This window comes from Sylvia atricapilla, chromosome 1 (assembly GCF_009819655.1).
Source record: "Sylvia atricapilla isolate bSylAtr1 chromosome 1, bSylAtr1.pri, whole genome shotgun sequence".
In the NCBI taxonomy this organism is placed as follows: Eukaryota; Metazoa; Chordata; class Aves; order Passeriformes; family Sylviidae; genus Sylvia; species Sylvia atricapilla.
The window spans coordinates 13,647,855-13,666,282 of NC_089140.1; the positions used below are offsets into that span (position 1 = coordinate 13,647,855).

At 38.3% G+C, this 18,428-nt stretch overlaps 1 protein-coding gene across 7 annotated transcripts in view; it reads left to right on the plus strand.

The window, feature by feature from the left end:
- PARD3 (par-3 family cell polarity regulator) overlaps window positions 1–18,428 on the plus strand; it is a 525,862-nt gene that overhangs the window by 313,261 nt on the left and 194,173 nt on the right. Inside the window, exon 21 of one of the 7 annotated variants that reach the window (XM_066315094.1) lies at window positions 12,942–14,097. The exons of 5 other annotated variants lie outside the window; for them this stretch is intronic. In XM_066315094.1, the coding sequence (XP_066171191.1) occupies window positions 12,942–12,951 (10 nt within the window). In that variant the 3' untranslated portion in view covers window positions 12,952–14,097. Of the gene's footprint in view, window positions 1–12,941; window positions 14,098–15,836; window positions 15,948–18,428 lie in introns of those variants that run through there. One more of the 7 variants, XM_066315085.1, reaches the window with a different exon arrangement.

An 18,428-nucleotide genomic window follows, 5' to 3' on the forward strand; every position in this document is an offset into this window, starting at 1 on the left:
TTTGACACCTTCAGCACTGTCTTTGCCTGCAAAGCAAGCGAGGGAGGCAGGCAGGGTGACAGCTGAGCCCTCCACCATCCTGCCCAGCGTTCTGCACACTTCTCTTCCAGGCCTGCTGGTTGAATATAGAACGCAAGTGTCAAGGATGACACCTTCTTTATAATCTCTGCAAAGCCAGCCTTTTCAGGGAAGAATTTGTTGACAGTTCAGAGATTCAAAGTCAATTTCAGTTTAAGCTCATATAGAAATAGGATTTTTTCCTCCACCTCATGTGATAATTGAAGACTAAACAGGCAGTGCACTAGTCCATAACAAAGCTTCATAAATAAATACTGTCTTGAGACATGAAGTATTTGTTAGGTGAAAAGCTCTTATTAATGCCATTTGTTTTGTTATCTCTTGGAAAGGTTTTCTGGAGGTTTAATTCACTACTGATAGCACTGGTACATTGGTATATATTGTGGATGCTGTAGATTACGTTTTTAAAGCAGAGTTATCTTTGAAAATTCTTTTTTAAAAACAGGAATAGGAATGTTGACTTAGAGGAAAATGAATGCAACTAAATATACTTTTGTACCTGGGATGACAGAGGTGGTTAAGTCATATTTTCTTAAGGTACTGAAGTTGGCAGCTGCAGGACAGCTGATCCTTTTCTAAAAGGCAAAGCTTCAACTTACTACTGCATTTCAGTTTGCGGGAGCAGTGATCTGTATTTGTGGTGTGTTGGCAGACCTCCTGTTCAGATATTAACATGTCCTAGTGTTATGCAAAGAAATAGTCATTAAAGACATAATTATGCAACTCTTCAGTGAAAATGGCAAAATGAGATTAAACCAGTGTATAATTTTTGTAATAAAATACACTGGCACAGAAATAGTTGGTGAACACCTGTGTTTCCTTGAATGTAGTAGGAAAATGGTAGGTATAGGGCTTTCAGAGGCCTTATTTAGGCTTTTAAATTGCTACTTCAGGAAACACTAAGAGAAACATAAGTTTTGGAGAAAGAATAAGAGAGAAGGAAATATTAGAAACACAGTGACAATGGGGTATAGAAGTAGTATTTCCTTCACTTTGAATCTGTTGATGACTTCTGGAGGAAAAAAAAAGAATTAGAAGGAACTGAAGAGATATTCAAAATACTGGACTCTTAGTGATTCGGGCAAAAAATGTTTTCTGCTTGGTTCAGCTCTTATCACAGCAGCCCAGCTTCAGCTTTTCATCAGCTGAGTGTCATGCCCAGTTTAGGTTCAAATATCTCCAAGGATGGAGAGTTGGTAGCCTCTCTCAGCAGCCTGTTCCAATGCTTCACCATTCTCCTGGTGAAAAGTATTTGTCCTTGGTAAGACAGGAATAAGGGACGCTGAAAAACTGCTGGTACAAAAAATGTGGATTGATCAGCATGTACTTATCCTTCTCATGAATCAAGAACATGTGGATGTACAATAAGATTTTCATGCAAAATTTTGACATTTTAAAGGACATTTGTGATATGCTGTTACCTTCAGGGACTGCTGCCCTCACAGGATCCCAAGAGTATAGGAAGTAACACACCTGAGCCTGTATTTGAGACTCATGACATTCATGACATGCTAAGTATTAAGGAAGAACTTATCTATAAAGGGTTTATTTTTTAATTGTGCTTCCAAGCATCTTACTCTAAATTGTCTTGGACTTGCAACTATTAGGATACTGAGCTGATTGGCTGATGTGGTAATAGTGTCTTATATGATCCACTGAGCTAGAAAAGATGATTATTTTCTATGGAACTGAGGAAGAAACAGTTGACAGAAATCTTCCTTTCTATTATTTCGTGCTACATCAGAAAATCCCACCGTTTTTTTTTATTAAATACCTAAAATTATTGTTGTATTAATACTGATACTTTTCATCTTCATCCCAAAGTACGTACATCAAGTAAAACCTCAGGCATCTGTAGTTCAGCCAGTCATAAAAGGAGGAAGTTCATTTTACTTTTGCAGGAGGAGAAAGAGTTATTTTTAATTCCACTCATGTTTGGTTGATTCCTTAGGGTTTAATCTAAGAACATAAAATTTGGTCACACAAGAGTTAAATGACACCCAGGAAATCCCTGTATCCCAGTACTTTGACACTGAGCAGCAGTTGCTCCCAGGGGTGGGATACCAGAGCTGAGTGACCATGTACAGTCCTTCCCAGGTCTGTCTTCCAGACTTTCAGTGATCTGCAGCTTGGGGGTTTCTTGAAACAGTACCTTTATGCTCGAGTACGAAATACAGTGTGTGTGTGTGCTTATTCTCTTCTGGGTGATTTGTCCTGTTACTGATAATTTGGGGTATATTTACCTAGCTCCAAAATACTACAGAATTTGAAGTATGCCATATACAGAAATGTCTTCTAGAGATTGTGTCAATGACTTTTGTATCAAGGAGCTGCTTTTGCATTTAGAGTGCACAGACCTGGTTGCAGTGCACCACAGTAGATCTGACTCATTATGTCAGCATTTTATGGCTCTCAGGTAAGCACGTTTACAAAGTAGCAGTAAACCTTTTTGATGTGCAATAACATTTCAGTAGTTAATGTAGTGTTCCACTGAGTATTAAATTTTACCACTTCTGTGCAAACTTACAATAAGCAGAAGTGCAAGAAAGGGCTGTAGATGTTTATAAAACCTGCTGGAATGAATTCAAGAACTAGTTTTACAGTATATGTTTGGTCTAGCTGATGATGTGGTTAAACAGTAAATTTTGAAATGTTTGCTTTTGCAGAAGATAAATTCTTAGTTTCTACAAATGTTAACACTTTTTTCAGTACTTTGTTGCTATCAATCTTGTAGCTCCTAGTCCAAAAAGGAAAAAAGAACACAGTATAGTTTAATGAAACTACTTTGTGAACTTGACTAATTTCAATAAAAAACCCAGCATACTACTGATATGGCTGTTTTAAAGAGTTTTATGTTAAAAGTATGTTGGAAATGCTGAATTGATAGAGAAATTCTCTGATATAAAGAACTAGTTCAGTCAGTGTTAAATGACTATTAACTTCATAGATCTAGCTTTGTCAATGAAATCTGCATAGTGAGTCCTAATGTTTTTTGTGTTTGCAAAACAACCCCCCCTGCAGTTTGGCAAGCTGCTTATACTTTCAGGAGGAACTATTTTCTCATTTAAAAAATAGGATAGTACCTGGTCCATGCTACTGTCTCCACGGTTTTGATGCCCTGTGGTGTTTCCCTTATTGTATAAATATGAGATATATGTATGCTTTCAGAGCTTCCAGATACTGGTGTTGAGTTTAGTTTGTAGGTGAATAAATGCTGGATGGATGTTGGATAGATGAATCACTGAAAATGTATGTGATTTCCTTTTTCATGCTATGCCGTTGTAAGTAGTGCTTGGTAAAAAACAGTCTAATCTGACTTTATAATAAAAGTCTGACAAAGTTTATGGATTAGCTTTAAAAGATCTGAAAAAGAAGATTAAATAACAAAAATGCATCTAGATCTTATCTTTATCAGCAATTATGAGTATTACAATAATAAAAGTAGTATATTTTTGTACCAATTGAAAGTGCCTCTAGCATATTCAACACCAGGTGTGTTTATTATGCAAACTGAACTGCTATTACACCTTTCAACAGCAGCATACCACAAATAAATCTCAAATATTTCACAATGTTTTTATAGATGCAATCATTGTCTTTAACACATAGTGCTAAAATCCTGAAATTCAGAGCACAACATGCTGGCACAAGCAGGAGTTTTGGATGTACTGTGACAATTAAAGTATTTCTTTTCTCTGATGTTGCTGCGCAGGTAATGATACCAACAGTATTATAATCTGTTACCATTAGGAGTCCTGGTATCATCTGTAGAGCTCCAAATACTGTGCCAGTTTTATTTCCCTTTTATAACCCCAAAGGAAGAAAATTGCTTGTGTAGGTTAAAGGAAATACTGAAGAATCAGTGCCATTTTCATTGTTGGGTTGTTTTTTTTTTCCAAGATTTATTTTAGGCTATATATTTAGAAGACATAGTGAAATGACAGTGATAATTGTTATGTACTGTGTGCAGCACTGAGTGTGAGCTGTGCTGTTATCATTTGAAGAACATCTCAAGAGCCAGATATCTTTGAAGTCAAGTCTGGGTTTATTTTAAACATCATCTGTCTGGCTTTCTAAATAAATACAGGCCTAGTCATTTGGTTCTTTTAGTGCCTGAGCATGTAGAAATGAGAACAAAAATGTCAGTGTGTATGGGGCTAGTCCATGTATGAGATTTTCTGTGTTAGGTGCTTACTTATAATGTGGCTGGAACAAAAAAACCAAACCAAACCAAAGGAAGCAAACAAAAACCAAAAAACCAACCAACCAAAAAAACAACCCCAAAACCCCAAACAAAAACAAAAGAAAACAAACCACCAACCAACCGACCAACCAACCAACGGAAAAACCCACCAAAAAATCAAAAACCCTCACCAAAACCAAAAATCACAACAAACCCCCTCCCCCCAAAAAAAACCAACAAAAAAACCAACAAACCCAAAACAAAACAAAACCCCAACTCAACTCACCACTGCACATCTCTTGCCTGTAGTTAAGTCTGAGCAAGTCCTGCTTTGTACATCTTTTGAATCTGAAAAATTCTCAGCTCCCAGCTTGGCCCTAAAATAATGAGCAGTGTAAATCACAATTGATACAGTTATTTTAACTGCAGTTACCTTGAAGACAGCTCAAGCTCTGACTGCTGGCAGCTACAGGATGCCAGGCATCTCCAGGGCTCCAGGTAGCTCTGGGCAAGCCCTGGAAGCAGCTGCTGCAGGGACTTTCTGTCAGGCTGCTGTCCCAGCAATGATTCACCTGAGTGTTATTGCATCTGCTCCAGAGATGCTTTGTTCTGGTGCTGCTGCTGCAGTGCAAAGTCTTGCTCTTCATTTTCCACCCAGAAGATACAGCATGTGTAAATGAAATTTTCCTGCTGCAGGGCAGAATATCAGCTGATAGAAGAGACAGAGGTATGTGAAGCCAGCAGTGACATATTAATATTTATTACCCAGAGCCTTGGTTCAGGCTCAGTCCCTGTGCCATGGCCCTATCTTTGTAAAAAACTTTCAAAATAATGTGCCTGTTATTTTTTGCTCTCTACTTTTTGTGATAATGTAGATTTATAAAATCACAAGATGGCTTGATTTGGAACTTAAAGACCATCTAACCCCTGCTGGGTGAGGATATCTTCCACTAGATCAGGTTGCTGAAAATCCCATCCAACCTGGTCTCGAACACTTCAAGGGTACTTAAATGAGTTGTGTTCTAGGGTACCTTGTGAAGGTGTCCTGTTGGGATTATTGATTTGGTTACAGAATTAGACTTTATTTTTTAGCCACAAGGAGACTTGAGTGACACTGTGAAAGCCAGAATGAGACAGGAGACTCCAAACTGTACTACAGCCATCAGCACTGGGGTGCTATGGCTCAGTGAGGGGAATTGCTTTTTGGTGTTGTAGGCATCTTCTGAGCAGAGATTGACAGCTGTACACTTGTCTGGTTTTAGGAATATTTTATTTAGACTTGTCTCACAGATCCTACAGTGCTGGCTGTGGTCTTCTGCTGGAAATTGTCATTCTCTTGTGAATGTAAATATGTGAATAAGGCTAAAGATAAAGAGACATCACCTATTGCCTAATTTACCCTGCAGAGGTTATTTTTTAGGAGGTGTATATCAACAAAGGTCTCTAGTAACTGACAGAAAAAGTGCTGACTGATGTATTAACATTTCTAGGTAATGAGATCTGTAGGGAAAATTTAATCTTTGGAATGATCCAGATGAACTGCAACTAGTTTAACTTTTTGTGTGTCTGTGTTAATTTTGCTGATTTTATACTGCGTAATAGCATGACTGCAGACTTAAGGTCTTGGAATAATACTACTGCAATTCTAACTAGATTGTGTGTTACATTTCTGTCCTAATTTCTCTGCTGTTGCATGTGCTTAGTGAGCATTTTTAGTGATTTTCATGTTGTAGCTCATGTTTACCTAAGGCAGGCCTATTAAGCAAAGCGTTTTGGTTGTAAAATGGAGCTGTGATGCCTCTTAGTATTACTGAAAGTTTCTTTTTTTTTCCTTTTCTGGCAGAAAAGTCTTGAAGCAAATTTCCCTTGCAACTTTTTCTTTTTATTCTCTTTTTTCTTTAGCCATCTCTTGAGTGCTAGTAAAATGGGTGGGTTTTTATGTTTCATTAGCATTTCTTATAAAGTCTGCCTTTAGACCAATAGCCATTTTTTAAATTGTACTTCTGTAGGGTTGCAGAAAATCATGGTAACCAGATGCAGTATTTGTCTCTGGCCTGGCAAAGTGTTAGATCTAACAAAAGAAGCTAATAAAAATGTTCAAATTGACCCTTCTCATCATTTGGACTTCTTGGAGCTCAATCAATCACTCATTATTATCAGAGTTATTCACACAGAGGCAGAAGTGCTAGTGTTTCTCATAATCAGCCCTTGAGCCAGACATAATTTGCAATTTGAAGCATTGTATTTGGAAACAATAATGCATTAAAAAGAACAGAGCAGGAATTAGAAGTATAGTTGTGGAGAGAACACATTGCTGAGTAGCCATGGTTTAAACACTGTCTCTAAGGATCCTTAGTGGACACCAGTAATTAGAGGCATACAATGTAGTATTGTTCCTACCTAAATGGGTCCACAATTTTTAAACTCCTCTGTGGCGCATGACAAATGCACCAGCAGAGGTTTCCCACCTTGCTGTGTGGCTGCAGGGCAGCTGTGGCAGGTGGGCACTGCTGGGGTAAGGTGCTATCACCTGCTTGGCACAGTGTGAGCTAGAGAGGGGGTCTGAACCCGGCACCTCCTGAGATGTAGGATTTTAGTTTTTCACAGAAAAATTGCTTATGTTATAGGAAAATGACTGCATTGTACTTTAGATTGTCAGGAACTTGTTAATAGGGGCTGCGGTTGATGCTGAGAATTTGGGATTTTTTTGTTATCCCTATGTATGGTATTGCAAAGTAGAGAGTTGTATGTGTGCTTTTATGTATGTAGTCCCTGAGTTAACATACTGCAGGCCTTCACTCAGGCTTTTTCAGGAGCCTGCTCTTTACTCTGCAAGTGAGGCTTTATTTTGTTTTTTTTGCAATTTGTATTTACAGTCTTTCAGTTACTGTTTAGTATCTCACTGCCCAGTACTGCATTTTAGAACAGGGCACTGCAGTCTTGAAGGGCACATTCTGTGTGAGAGGGGTGACAGGAGAATTTCTAAGTACAGTTAAATCAAAGTGTAAAAGGATATGTTGCCAATTGAGATGATATATTTATAAAATATATAATAAGAATATATATTTTAAATAAAAGGCTGAATTAGCTTGGCTGGGTCACTTGTATGAGCTACTTTCTTCAATGACAAGTAGCACACAGTGTATCAAATTTAAGCTTGGGGCTTGCCCCACAGTCCCTTAACTGTGGTCAAAACCTACTCTCTTTTTTGAATATGTACACAGCACTAAGAAACTTTGGTCACAAACTTTAAAATGCTTAGACTGTTATGAAATGTCCATTAAAATTGTCATTGACTACTTCTGTGGTTGCTCCCATCACTGATGACTGTTAACAAAATTGTATCTAAGCAGAAGATTCTTTTGATATTCCTGACTCCTTCAAGGATGCCACAATCCCCAGTTTAACAGGTTTTGTCTGACCACCATGAATATGAATTTTTTATGGTGACTTCTACTATGTTGTGGTATTCCTTAGTGAGTAGATTTGGACATCTCTGCAGTCTTGCTGCTGTCTTTCCAATAGCATCATTGTAAAATTTTTCATACTTTCTCTGAACTTCTCAGCCTGCTTTTCAACTACAGTAATTTGATGTAGTTCTTAGGGCTTTTTTCTGGTTTCTTGTAGCTTATTTATTTATTTATTAGAGCTGTCCATGGCTCCAGCTAGCTTCAGGCAATCGAGTAGCAATGCAAGAAGATTATCTTCTGTTTAGAAATTTGCAATCAGATGGTCTTTCAATAAAAGAAATCTCTTTTTAAAAGTTCCACCATTTTATGCTGGAAGTCAATATTAAAAATGCTTAAGTTGTGAAAAGAGAGCGGCTTGGTGTGAGTAATATTCTGCCTGTTGTGTCATGCCTTTGAGGAAACGTTATCAAAACTGTTCATGAAAATAATTGAATGAACCTCATGACATGTCTCTAGTTTGGCATCATACCCATTTTCTTCAGATTTGGGATAATGGCTCACAAAGATTACTGGCTCACGAATGGCTCACAAAGATCACAAAGTTTCCCTGGAAGCAGTTTAGGATCACATATGTTGTTTCCTCTTCTTTCCGGGAAGTTTTTGTGGGAATCTCCAGTGCTGTTGTACGTGAAGTGTTGTGATACATGTCATGTCTGTGCTTTTTGAGTAAACTTAGTTTGGTGAGATGTACTAGAACATCCCCTCAAAGGGGGCTGAAGAATGGTTTTTTAATGTTTGGAAAATGATACGGAGGCTGCTGGGAGAAAATGTGTGAATAGAACACAGAAGACCTTCACACGCTTTACAGTATTCAGGCCCAAGGTGGGCCCTTCCAAGGGCTGATATTTTGCAGTAATAGCCACTTTGGTTCTAGTGCTTTAAATTTCTGTGTTTGTGGCTGAGCATGTGAGTTTCTTTGTTGCTTGAAGGCAAACATCACTGGCCTGAAGATGCAGGTGTACCTTTTTAGAGATTCTTCATTTTATGAGTTACCTATGACCTTTTGTAATGTGGTTTTCTTGGTTTGTGACAGCAAAGTTCTCCAGGAACCCTCCTGGCAGGTGTCTTCTGCTGAATGTTGCACCAGAAGGATTGCTGCTTTATCAGTTTTAACACAGGCAAGGAAATCCATGGAAAATGAAGTTATCAATGTCTGTTTTAATTATGCCTGCAAGCTCCTGCATCAAGGTGCCTGCATGCACATCAGTGCTTTTGTGTCATCTCAGGACAGTGCTGCTGCTGAGTCACTGCAGCAGTCATTCCACTCCCTCACAACAAGTAGAATTGGATCAACTAATTGGATTAGTAACGTGTGATAGCAGGCTATTTCTAGAAACCCACTGCCAATATGTAAATGTTTACACTTAAAAACATGCTTTTAAAAATAGCCCTTGCATAATTTTGCTTGGAATGGAAGACTTCTAAACCTTCAGGTCATCACCAAAGAGGGTGGCTTTTGGTTTTGTGCTGTGTTAAATCCTTGTTTTTGTTTTTGTTCTTTTTTAGCAATGGAATGGTTTGGGGTGTCCCAATAATATGTTGTAATATAAATATTACGATTTTGCTGATACAGCAGGGTGAAAAAGAAATCATTGCAAAATCGTTCAAACAGTATTTAGGTGATGTGTATGTCTGTGTGTTTGCTACTAGGGGGAAAAGAACATGCCTTGAAGCTAGAAAACACTGACAAAATAGCTCAAGACACTTACCAATTGTTAATTTTTAATGATGTCCTTATTCCTATTAAGGAACATAATGCTACTGAACTTCTGTCTCAATCAATTTTTTGTGTTTTTTTCATTAATCAACTAATGCATGTTTCTTCTGTAGCTCTTTATTCTAATGAAATATGTGGATGATTTGGCAGACGACAATGATCTCATCAGTAGCGCATCAGAGTAAAATCCATTTAGCAGATTACGTGTATATTGTTTTTGTTGTACAGGGATGCTGGTATATAGTATTTTAAACTGAATCAGTTTTTCAGATAACTTGTAAATGTGGATTTTCTGTTGTTACTCATGCACCCTTCTTGCTTTGCTTGTCCTATTTATGCAAAATAATTTACATGTTCTTTATGTCTACATGTGTATTCAATGTACATTTCACTTTTTTTAAAACATATATAGCACCAAGCTGTAGCTTGAGCCTGATCTTTAAATATTCTGCTATGCTGTCTTCACTGTTGAGCCTCTCATTCTGTTCAGTTGCTCTGATTCACTGGCCCAAAGCCACTGAAGGTATTGTTAGTCAGGGCCTCTCTGTTCAGTGTGACAGACTTTGGATTAGGTCACCTCCTAGTTGCTGACAGTCATTCAAGCAAGTGAGCTTGAAAGTGAGCCAGCTGACAGAGAGGTTTGGGTATTCATTTTACTTTGATTAGATTATCCAAAGTTCATGTGATTTCCTGTTTGAGGGTCACACTTACAGCATACAGGTCTGTGTTCTCATCTTTTTATTAATAATAATAACGTGAGAAACCAGTATCATGGGCTCTGAGGATGGTCCTTTCCTCTGCTGTGACTTGGCTGTTATATACTAGAGATCATACATTTTAAGATGATCCTCTTAGAATTTTTAATTTCTTCACTTACTCTGATTCCTGTTGTTGGCTGAATTTGAGGATTAAATCTGTGGATCTGTGAATATGACTTTGAGCATTTACACTTATCTTGAAACTTTCTTCAGTCCTTAATGTAAAAGGAGAATTAAGAAGATATAAATTAAGTAGAACTCTGGAGTATCTTGGCAATTAGAGTGAACAAGATTTCAGCTGCTCTCTTTCATCAATTTCTCACACACTTGGACAGACGAGGTATTTTTAATTTACAACCTGTATTTCAATTAGTCATAGAAGTTTTTTCTTTGCTTGTGCAGCTACAGAATAAAATTAAACTAGATTTTAGCTATACTTTTCATAACAGGGTTTAAATGAGAGAGCTACTGAATAAGCAAGCTGTTACATGAAGTAAACATTGTTAGTATTATGAAGAGATTATTCTATAACCATACAGTTTGTGTCCTCAAAGAAGTATTAACTTATATCTGTGAAAGAATATTTATGAACAGAATGGTAATTTTTTTATTACTTGGGATTTGGAGGAAAATGTGCACTTTTTTTTTTTTTTCTTTTATTTTCTACTCTGAGTAATAATAATCTGTGCTCTGCTTCTAAGAATTGAGATAGAGGGAAGTGGTGCCCACAGGTCAGTGCTGTGCTCCTGTAGCTGCAGGTGCCTCAGAATAGCTGGTATAGCTCAAGCTTTAGCAGCAGAACTGTTTTCCTCATGAATATGGTAACTTGGGGAGGCAGTAGTGTGTGTAATTTGATTGCACATCATGTAGTAGCTTGTGTCTGTGCACTGGTATCCTGTGCAGTGATTTAGGCTGGGCTTTTATAGCTCGCAGTCAAATTGTTGGCACCAAACATTGCACAAGAAAAAAGCTTGGGATTAGATTCTCAAGACTGTCTGAACATCACTGCCACAGATGCTCCTTTTCTGCGTGGTTTTGGGTTTTAATCCCAAAATTAGTAGTTTCTACCTTTGCTTTTAAGCACTGTCGTCCTTTTTACTAATGCAAGGAGCATTGCTGTGCACAGATGCTGAGCGATGGAGTTTTCATGTCTGTATCAGAAGGAAAGTTGTCATTGCATTTGCATTTGTAAGAGCTGCACCAAGTATCCCAGCAGCCAGCCCCCCAGCAGTGAGAATGAGACCATCTCAGGTTCAGACAAGCTCCTGAAAATCACCAAGTGCTTGAGGCACTCTGTAACCAGCTGCACACAGCAGAGAACTGCTCCTGTGTCTGGGGAGGGAGCAGCGAGGGCCAGGATCACAGCACTTGTGTCCTCAAGGCTTGCAGAAGTCTAGCATCTCTCTGACACAGCACAAATGGATGGTGATTTCTGCTTTACAAGGGAGATATCTTTGATTGCACTTTGCAAGTTTCAGTCTTAGACTGTTCTCAGTAAGTGGGAGAACTTACTATGTGGCTGTGCCAGGCCTTTCAATATATGGATTTTGGAAAAAATAGTATGGGAAGCAGTAAGGTTCCAAATTTGCCATAGGTCACGTATACATCCTAAATCCATCTCTCCTTCCTTTTGATTACCAGAGTAGTAAAGGGGTGAGATTCACAGTGATGCAAGTCTGGTGGTTTACAGGGAAGGTGTCAAACCCATATTGTTCATGGGACAAGTCAGGGATTAGACGAGTTGCAGTTGTAGGGAGGTGAAGCTTTCACATAAGTAAGCCAGATCTTTGCATTGAGCCAGTGCATTCACTTCAGGGTGTTGTAGATACAGGGAGTAATTCTGGGGACCTGACCCAGACTTTTGACTCACACAACTAAACAAGGGCCACCAAACAGCAGCAGAAGGGGCTTTACCTCTGGCTGTACAGACAGTGCACAGTAACTGTAGGATGTGTATTTGGTGTTTTGAAGGGCTATTGCATAGACTGCTTGAATTTCAGTGGTCTGAATAGTCTTATTTCTAAGTTTCCTGTTTCAGTTAATATTCCTGAATAGGAAACACAGTTTATATGAGTAGGAAACATTTACCTGAAGAAATTAGGACAGGTGATTTTCAATAGCTTGACAGCAGTGTAGTCACACCACAGTACAGCTGACAGAGTTTTAACAGCTGGCTTTAATGGTGTGCTGTAGCACTGCTGGATGTTGCATTTCTGTAGTTAAACCTAGCTTGAATATGACTGTTAAATAAATAATTTTTAAATGTCTGCTATAAATTTGGTAGAGAGGATGCTGATTTGGGCTGTGGGTTTCATTATGACTGTAAATCATACTTCATGAAGCAAAGGCTTTTAATAGAAGTAAATAACAAACACATTTATTATAGCAAGAGTAATGTTACCAAAGCCTCTAGAATGATGTTTGTAGTGGGGAGTGTTGACTGCCCCATCAGAAATAAACGAGGTGTGTGGGGGTGTACAAATGTATCTCCATCACAGTTCTTTTCAACACCTTTCTCAAGTGCTTGGTGGCTCTCTCAGCTTCTTCTTGAGATGCTATCTTAGCATCTTCTCAAAGCTTTGTGATTGTTAAGCCACAATTAATGCAACGGTGCATTGTGCTAGAAACATGAAGCCACAATCAGGGAGGGGGGAGGATGGTGCTTGTTTTTCTGGGTTGTTTTACAGTGTCCCAGCGTAGGGACAGTGCAGTTAATATTGCTGAACTTGTTACAGGCAGTGGTGATTATGGCAGATAGATCACTTCTGCGGGTGACAAAGTCCAGAGAAGGCACCTGTGCAAGACCACCATGGTTCATACTCTGCCAGGCTGTCCACTGCTGGGATGACCACTTGTCAGAGATGGGCACTGGGAAGTCTCCAGTCAGAGTGGGAACAATATGGCCACCTCTGAACTGCCTGGGAAAAACCAGAGCTGTCTTCCAGAGATTTTTATCAGGATGGTCCTCGGGGGCAGAAGGAACATTAATTCCTGGATGATTGGAAGAAAACCCTGAAAGAGAAGAAGGGTTGTTGCCACAACTTGCTCATGACTCAAAGCAAACAGAGCCCTGGTGCTGCTCCAAGTGCTCCATGTGTGGTGCCCACCTCTGCCTCTGTGGGAACACACATGAGCTCTGTGTGCTCTGGACTTGTGTGGTTGGATCTGCAAATTCAAACCACTGAACTCTGCTAAGTTTGCGTTACATGTTAACATTAGAAATTCTCTCCTCACAATCATGCAGCCTGACCAGACATTTACTAGATTGCTTACAAGGATTGTTAGAAATTTCCTGTGTACTTTATTTTTTTAATAAGGTATTGATTTCACTATATATCTGTTCACACTTGCAATGAATTGATTTATGGTGGCAGAAAGTCTGTTTTGCTGCCAAAACCTAATGGGCAATAACTAATTCAATTTTTTCTTTCTCCCCCTCCATTTTTTTTTTTTAACCACGATTTCTTCTTTTTAAAAAAGAAAAAATCCCTGGGTACTCCAGAATTTGATTCCTTTCCTTTGCCTGACGTTTTAAATGGGTAGAGGAAGGACAGGAGACTGAAGCAAATGTGAGCATCCTAGAGATGCTGTGCTAGAGTGCCACATATGTTGCTTGTCTCCTCGCAGCTCTGCATGTTCTGTCAGTCAGACCCATGCTGCCACCTCAGGCACTCTCTGTGTATCAGGGTAGAGTGGCTCACTTCCACTGTTTTTCTGCCAAAACTCCTCTCTGGGCTAGAGGTTTTAGGGCTATTTTAATTTAAACAATCTCTTTTGTCTGGCATGCAACATCCAGATCTTGATATGAGATTCTTATGTGTCATATATGTAAATGCTTTGTATAATGGTTTTGATTACTCTCTAATAAATAGGCGGATGTTTTAAAAGATACATGTTGGTGTTTTGAATTTAAGTATGTCAGTTTTACATGTAACATTATATAAAATCAGAGACTTTAACTTTACACCCTATTTTGCATTTCTTAACCCCATCATGTCCTGTGCCTATCCCCTTTCAGGTGATTATTAATAAACAGTTTTAGTTTTCAGATGCCTGAATTACTTTGGAAATGAGCAATCTGTGTGGAGAATGGGCACACACTTCAAAGTTTAGGTACATGCTGTATTTTTGTGTTTTGGTTTTAAAGAGCTGCCCTAAGAGCCACAGACATGATTACACAATATAAATAACATTTCTTGATTGAATGGCCAGAAATTAATCATTCTGCAGAGTGATTGCATGGTGTGTCTTCAACTCACACAATGGCTTTGTCCTAGAATCAAAAGGAACAAATGGGAAAAAAAAATTATAAATGCCTGGTGTGCTCTAAATATTTTAAAGATGTTACATTAACAGGTCAGAAGGAAGCTTTAAGAACTCTATGGTTTATTTCACTGTACATGAGCATTCGTAGTGTCCTGTCAGCACTATTGCTAGACGTATTTGATTGCAGGTCTCAGTGCTTTAATTTCACTTTTGATGTCAACCTGAGTGTGAAGTGCCACAGTGTCAGTCAGCTCCCAGATAAACGTTTGGTATAACATAAGTAAAATTCTTGCTGCCTTTGGTGTGATAAATGATGCCACATTTAATTGGTATATATACTGTTTAACAGATATGTGTTAGCCCTTCTGCCTTAAATAGAAATTTTAATCTAAAGCTTAGATCTATTTAAAGGTTATATTAAAATGTTTGTTTGGTTCGCTCTATATGAAAGTCACTCCTTCCAGAATAGGTCAGAAATGTCATAAGAAATATGAATAATTTTGTCCTAGTAATAACTGAGTATCTCAAATGCCAAATTCTTCACTTCCTGAAAGTTTAAAGAAAACAGTGGAATGTGCAAATATGGAAGAAGCCTAATATATTTGAAATGTAGCCTTTAGAGGGGAAGAGGGGATGTGAAGAGGGCAAACTCTGGGTTGGCAGCACCCGTCTCTATGTAGGGCATTCCAGACAGCTCCATCCTTCCACTCACCCTCCCACACTGGAACACCACTGGGGAAAGAGTCATGAGTAATAAAGTTTAAATAAGAGCCCCTGGTGCTGGGAAAGAATACAGTGACCGTTTTGAATGGTGTTCTGTGTGTGGTGAAATGCCCTTGCAGGGTGTGGGGGGTGGTGCTGCCCAGGTGCTGTCGGACCTGCAGCTCCCTCTATCCTCACCTTCACCTGGGGAAACCTTCACTTAATGCAAACCTGATCTGAGTGCTTGGGCAGAGATGGTGTCCTAAAACATTGTTTGTCTGTTTAAGAATAGCTGCCCCAAAATCCTGGCATAAAAAGAGAAATGTGGTACAGTTTTTTTTTGTTGTTGTTGTTGTTTTGTTTTGGTTTGGTTTGGGTTTTTTTGTTTGTTTTATTCTTTTCTTCAGTGAGGAATTCTATAAACTTTTAAGAGGAGTGAAATGAAAATAAAAAGAACTTGTGTCAAAAAAAACCAAACAACCAAAAACACCAAACAAACCCAGAAGCAGCCTGAAAGTACTAAAAATTGTAATTCTGAGGTCTTTGCTCTTTCCCTTCCTGGTTTCCCAGCAGTCCTTCTTGGAGAACTCTGTCATGGAAGAAGGAAAATACAGTTTTGTTCATGTCACAAGTTAGATTCTTTTTTTGTGTGTTATTAACAGGTTTGGCAAACATCGCAAAGATGACAAGAGTGAGAAAACTGGTAAAATAAAAGTGCAGGAAGCTCTTACTTCAGAAGAGGAGAGAATACGAATGAAGCAAGAACAGGAGAGGTAGACTTCAGTATTTGCTTAAACCTTGATAGAGAGAGTTTGTTTTTTAAATTAAATAACTGAAGTTCAGTTTTCACTGATGAAATTTACCACATGTTGATATGTTCATATACTTTAAATAACAAGAAAAAGCTGGATTTATTTTGGACATTAGTATGAACAGCTCTTTTGGCTGTGTTAAGCATCTTTTATAGACGCAGTGCTCCCTTTCTTATTGAGGAGACTGAAGTAATAAAATGAAATGCTTTCTCTAAATATTCTATAACTGATTTTATTGACATTTTTCAGAAAACAAATATTTATATAGAATGAAGTATGTTTTGTATTTTTCTTCAGAGTTTTGCATATATAGATTTTTTCATTGATAAATTTAGGAGAAACCTAAAAATTATACTTACCAGTATATTTGTCACTGGAGTTCAGTCTATTTATGTGTCATGCAGTCTGTTTATGGAATGATATGTATATTAAACTGCTAATTGTAAAAATGAGTGGTGAGTACCTCTATTTTTCCTTGTCAGCTTCCCTAAACGTAAAAAACCTATATATGATATATGTCATATGCTCTTCTCAATATTTCCAGTCTACTTTTCATCCTGTCTCTTGTAGTCCTAGATATTTGGGGCCTAGACTGTGGTGTCTCTCTAATTAATTTAGTCAAAATCTTGAAAAGCTTAAGTTATCAGTTAACTTTTACTGGGAGATGTGAGTGGAGAGACAACAACCTCTTTGAGTAGACATCACTTCAGTAAGGAGACAAACTTTACAAAGTTTGATTCCTGAATGGTAAATAGATTCAGACACATTTAGCGGTGAAAGTGAACTGTGCACTACAATTATTTATCTAAAAATCATGCTATAGCTCAGCCATAAATCTAGGATTGATGCAGAAACTCTGGAGGGAAATTTTCTTGTCCTTGTAGAGAAGATATCACTAATTAGTCCTAATGATCTCTTTAACCATCATCTCTATGCACCTTGGTCTTCTGCAAATAAGAATAAAAGTTCATGAATGGTGGCTTCATCATTAACAGCTCAACGGAATAGAGAGCCACAGTAACTCTTGTGTAGACTACTCAGTTATACTTAAAATAGTTTCCTTTCAGTTCTTTTAAGGTTGAGTGATTTACAGTAAGGCCAGGCTGGGGGTGTGTGTTTATTGGTTTAACTTGTTAAAATCCAGAAACTTTATGATTTGTGACCATCTGTTTAGATTACATCATGGGAATTTTTTTTACTCTTTAGCAGATATACTATCATAAATTGATGTAAAAATTTATTCTTGTCTTTGTCCATCCATTCTGATTGTAGAAGATGGCTGGATTACAGTGCCTGGATTACAGTGCCTGGATGTTTTTTGCTAGTCTGATTGCTTTTTATTTTCTCTATTTTAACAAAAGTGAGGCAGGGTCATTAGATTTGTTCCTGTTTTTAAAAGTAAAGTGTTTGCAGATTAAATGGTAAAGAGGAAGACTGGAATTGAAGGAAATAAGTGATGAGGGTGTTTGTGCTGCCAGCTTCCCCTCACATGGATAGAGCAGCCACAGAGCTCATGGCAGGGGTGCAGAGCCATGGAAAGCTGCCTCGGGTGCTGTGGCCAGCCCAGGGCAGGGGATGGTTGGCCAGACAAGCACCACGCTGTGCCCTGGCTTCACACTGCTGAGCCCCAGCTGGCCCTGAGGGTTTCTTTGTAACATTAGGTCCCTAGAAAACCAGCCATATACATTTATAAAAAGAAGAAAGACGTGACGCTCGAGTTAGTAACGTTTTCTCTCTCTTCATTCTCTCTCTCTGTCTCTCTGTGTCTCTCTGTCTCTCTCAGTAAGAATGGTCAGAGTATAGACTGTCCATGTGATGATGTAAGAGAGGTTGCAATAGTCACGCTGGGTACCAAGGTAGAATTATGAAATTATTTGTACAGCCCCCAATGCATGGAGCAAATCCTAATCCCTGTCCATCAAGTTATGCTAACCAATTTGAATCTTTCCTGAAATCTCACTCCTCGTGTGTCATAAAAATAATTTTATGTGTTCACTGAAACTGCAGAAAATGCATGTGCCAGAACTTCATAAGAGCTTGATGTTAAAGTAACATGGGTCCTTCTCCTCCCATTATTCTCTTTCCCTGTTTATTTGCTTTCCTTTGTGTTATGTCTATAAGAGAATGCAACTTCTTTGGGGTAGTCGCATGTACAACTAATAAAAGATAATAAAATAGCAACCGAATGTGTGAGGTGCTTCCTTATGTTTCTAAAAAATTCAGATGTTGATTTGGTCCATAGAGACTAAATATTTTTGCAGTTAGATTGCAGAGCTTCCTTTTGATCCTGTAAAATAATGATGTTAGATACATGCTGTTAATGAAGAGTACTCTTGCAAATTAACTGAACAATCCCTCAAAATGCTTACTAGGAGACAGAGTAAAATATTACTGTCAGTGTTGGCTCATAATGGCTGCTATTTTAACTTTGTTTTCTGTGGG